Source organism: Lactuca serriola, chromosome 3 (genome assembly GCF_051521515.1).
Source record: "Lactuca serriola cultivar US96UC23 chromosome 3, Lser_US96UC23_V15, whole genome shotgun sequence".
Taxonomy (NCBI): Eukaryota; Viridiplantae; Streptophyta; class Magnoliopsida; order Asterales; family Asteraceae; genus Lactuca; species Lactuca serriola.
The window spans coordinates 71923840-71928199 of NC_136410.1; the positions used below are offsets into that span (position 1 = coordinate 71923840).

Here is a 4360-nt window from a genome sequence, read left to right on the forward strand (position 1 = left end):
GTAAAACATGTATAAAAAATTATAAAAATACATGTAAATCTATGAAGAAGAGTATTTTTTTTGGAGGAAGATATAAAAGAAGTTTGGATCATTTCAAAAAATCACTATTTGACTATTTGTTTCCTTGTTAAAGTTTAAAAATATCAACGAACCTAACATTGACAAAGTTTTTACACAAGAAAAAAAGAAAATCTTGGTCGCTCCTGACAAGTAGAACCCAAACCCGATTGAAATCAAAGATATATCGAACTAAAACCTTATATTTGACCCGGATTCTTTCTGTCCAAATCCCCAAATCGGACTCAGTTTTAGATTAGTCGGCGAAACCCTAACCGAGGCTCGTGCCAGAGCAGAGGAGAGATTCAGGCTTCCGACTTCCTTCCGGCTTCTTCTGCTTTGAGCTTAAGGTGCGATTTCGAATTCTATCTCGGGACTTCCTCTGTGATTTCTCTTATCTTTGCTCGTAATTGATTTGAGATTTGTGTTATTTTGTGTAATTTTTTTTTATGAATCTCTGCTGCTAGTGACGATGAAAACATCAGGCTATTGATATATTTATGCTTCATTTTGTGCTATATTTTCTTATTTTGTTTGACAATCATAAAAGTTTAGGTATTTGCAGCTTAAAAAAAGCTTTATATGTCTTTGAAGTTTCTATTAAATTATATTGCTTCTTAAGCTTAATGTGTTTAAGTGTTGAGTTTCTTCATTTGTGTAGTTTTAATTGGTTGTGAAATTCCTGCAATTTAATATACGTATGAAGTATGCATTTTATGTGGCTCTTTTGTATCTCCATAGCCACTAGGGTTCATGAGGCACCTTATTATGGTTTCTGTTGGCCAAGGTCTTCAGGCAACATGCTTCTTATAAGAAACCACTATTAAAAACAACCAGAAATCTATCTGAGACAAGTTCTTAAATTCTGTGAAAATGACAGCAAGTTCAGGAAGTTCACCAAGTGTTTGGCTAAGATGTTTTGTATCCACATTTCTGAATCATGAATCATGATCATGATCATCCAAAGTTAAGAATGTGGATCATGAATGTCCACTAGCTACAAAGTGCTGCAATAGTACATTTGTTTTGTCTTCCATGGAATTTTAAAATGAACACTTTTGATTTTGACATTCATCATTTATATTTATACTTTATATTAAATAGTTATGCCTCTCCACTTAGTAAGTAATGGTCACATGCTTTGACACCGATTGCAATGTAGTTGTCATTCATTCCATTTACTACTGTTTCCACAATTTGAATTGAATGAAACTATACTTCTATCAAACTGTAACATTGAATTGCTGAAACCAAAACCTAATTTCAGATAAACTAACGGGAAGGGAGACTTATATATCACCATAAGTGAAGGAACTGATACTATTTAACTAGCAAGTAATGTGTAATTGTGACATTGTGTATGTCTGATTGTTTGTAGTTGGAGATGATCTGCTGATATGAGTAGATTATCCTTTAGGCCAAGGCCCCTTGACATTCACAAGAAGCTTCCCATTGTAAAATCTATAAAAGATTTTGAAGATGATGATACCCCAACATCTACACGTACACAGATGCTTCGCCTTGTTGCTGAAGCTGATAATGATACCCAGGTTCTTCTTCAAGTTTATTTTTTCTTTATATGTCTTTTTTTTTTTTTTTTTCAGTTTGAGTTTCTTTTAGGTTGAAATTTTATTTTTAAAATATCTTTAGGTACACCAAGCTGCTAGTAAGAAAACAGTTTCTGAAATTCCAACTCCTGAGTATGTTATAGTGGATACATATGAAAGAGATTATTCTCCCACATTCAATCAACCAGCATCTTACCTACGTGCAAGGGGAGGTCTATACTCTATAAAATACCAAACTTTTAATTTTTAGTTATATAATTTACATTCTCCATTAATATATATTCATGTTAATAATAAAATCATAATATTTCCAGCACGAGCTGAACTTGGAGACTTTGTTGAGTATGATCTTGACAATGAAGATGAAGATTGGCTTCAAGAATTCAACAAAGAAAGACTAATCCTTCCAGCTGAAAAGTACAACTCCTTTTATGCTTCTTGTTCTTCTCTTTCATATTCTTTAACTTCAAATTTCTTTTTTTATTTTTTTTATTGGGCAGATTTGAGACTATTATATTTAAGTTAGAGGTGTTGGATCATAAGGCTCGTGAAAGAGCAGGAGTTATAACTCCTACACTTGGCTCACCTATACCTGTACTTTTGACATTTGATGCTGCAGTTGAGGTATTTTTCATTTTTAGTATTATTATGATATTATCACAATCTATATAAATCTTATATTTTTTTTACAATTTGCACTCATATATTGACTTTTATATATTTGTAAGGCCCTTCAAGCTCTTTCTATACAGTATGGGGTATTCCAGTCAATTTACAGTTACTGGAAAGAAAAGGTATATCTCATTTTTTTTAACAATGAGTACTCTTGGTTTTATGCTTTTTAATTTTTGCTTACAAATTTGTTCCTTTTTTATCAGCGTGAAAGATGGCTTAAACCTGTTCTACGCCGCCTGCAGGTTAGTTTCCTCTTTCAAATGACCATTTTACCCCTGAATGGTAAAAAACATTTTTTTTTTAAATTTCCTTTTTGTTGTTGTTATTACAGCCACCTCCTCCAGTTAATGACACCAACCCATACAATGTATTTAGACCAAGGGAGAAAGCTCACAGACTTCATACAAGAAGGGTAAGTCTGTCAATTCTTCATATGTTTACATAATCTAAGATATTAAAAAATGCTTATATATATTTTCAGATGCAAAGAAGAGAAAACAATGTCCAATCATTTGAAAAGCTTCGCCAGGTCAGCTTTTTCACCTGTATATGTTCTCAAACTATTATCTTCTTGTTCTTATCTTACATTTTATTTCTCAATCAGGTGAGACGCAACCTTGATCAAGCCAAAAACTTACTAGAAGCTTTAATCAAGGTACCCTCTCTCTCTCTCTCACACACACACACACATTTCTTTTTATTTTTTATTTTTTTGGTAGTGATACTGACTAGATGAAGAATGTTTGCACAACAGAGAGAGGAGAAAAAGAGAGATGTAATGGAAAGTGAAGTGAGCTTGCAAAGGATACAAATGAAATACAAGGTAAGTTATAGTGGAATGAATGTCTTTATTAACTTTTTATGATACGATATTAATATATAATAGACATATTATGGATTTATTTTTTTTTTATTTTTTTTCAGAATGAAACAGAGCTTCTAGAAGACAGTTTAGCACTTCCCGAAATGCCATCTTTCCATCAACAGTCCAAATTTGTTTCAAGTGAAGATGAATATTTGGAATCTGATGATTTCCCACTCAACAACAACAACAACAACCGAATTCGTTTTCAGCCTCATGGTTTAATAGACACACCAAGGGTGATTATGCCTTCTGGAGTAGGAAGCATGAAGAGAGATATAAGAAGAAGACCTGTTCCATATTCTTGGCTACATAAATTGGTACATCTTTTTTTTTCATACAAAATATATTTTCTACTTATATTAATTATCAATTTTTGAAATGTTTACAGGATCCGGTCGAGCCAGTGTTGCTATTTACAAAACCATTAGTGGCGGAGAAGTTGGCGGCCGCAGGGATAGTGCCGCCACCGTCCGGCGGCGGCGGTGGCGGTGGTGGTGGTCATAATTTCCGTGGGAGGATTGGAAGAGGGGGGAGAATAGTTTTTGATAGGTGGAATCCACTTATGCATACTCCAATCGAGTGTGGTGGTGATTCCCTCCTTTATATGCCTCCTAAACCGAGATCATCCACGCATAATTCATCTTTTCAGTGAAATCAAAATTAGTGTTGTATTTTCTTTTGTGTTTAACTCAAGCTCGACACTATTTATTTTGTACATACAAGGAAATAGTTGCAACAAAATGTAGCTTCTAATCTCTCTTTCTAGTTGTGGTTTTAATACTGATTTTAACAAAAACTGCTTTGCGTAAATAGGATTAAGAAACCTCAAGGGTTTAACATACTTCAATTTGGAAATCTTTGATGTACACAATAGTTATTTACCAACTAACATGTGATTCATCCGTTTCTTATTTATGTACTTGGCAAGCTCTAACATATGCAAAATTATGGGTTGGACTATTTTATTATTTCTAACGTGATTTTTGCCAAGAGCAATACAAAATGTGTTTGTTAACCAAATTCGGATTTAATAAAAAATAATAGTAAAATAAAGCGATGATAGAAAAATAGTGAAACAGAATGCTACAAGATGTAAATGACGATTATTCCTCAAAATAAGCAAATGAAATAATAATCCTAAATGTATATAAATACATCACAATATACGTGTTCGAATTCGAACCCCAAGTGAGAG

General features: G+C 33.1%; 1 protein-coding gene across 1 annotated transcript; it reads left to right on the forward strand.

Moving 5' to 3' along the window:
* Nucleotides 1–249: 249 nt before the first annotated feature.
* LOC145092586 (uncharacterized) lies at nt 250–3920 on the forward strand. Its single transcript, XM_079030534.1, has 13 exons — nt 250–407; nt 1436–1607; nt 1708–1837; nt 1940–2042; nt 2126–2249; nt 2354–2419; nt 2504–2542; nt 2632–2712; nt 2782–2829; nt 2905–2955; nt 3055–3123; nt 3225–3482; nt 3554–3920. Exons 2-13 carry the CDS (start codon nt 1455–1457, stop codon nt 3815–3817), a joined length of 1386 nt encoding a protein of 461 aa, XP_078886660.1. The 5' UTR covers nt 250–407; nt 1436–1454; the 3' UTR covers nt 3818–3920.
* The last annotated feature ends 440 nt before the right edge of the window (nt 3921–4360 follow it).

What these genes read in the sequence shown, in the direction of transcription:
- LOC145092586 (XM_079030534.1), top strand. Translation starts at nt 1,455, where the DNA reads ATGAGTAGATTATCCTTTAGGCCAAGGCCCCTTGACATTCACAAGAAG. An exon ending in CTGTTCTACGCCGCCTGCAG is followed by an intron (nt 2,543 to 2,631) that starts GTTAGTTTCCTC and finishes TTGTTATTACAG; the next exon opens with CCACCTCCTCCAGTTAATGA. An exon ending in TACTAGAAGCTTTAATCAAG is followed by an intron (nt 2,956 to 3,054) that starts GTACCCTCTCTC and finishes TTTGCACAACAG; the next exon opens with AGAGAGGAGAAAAAGAGAGA.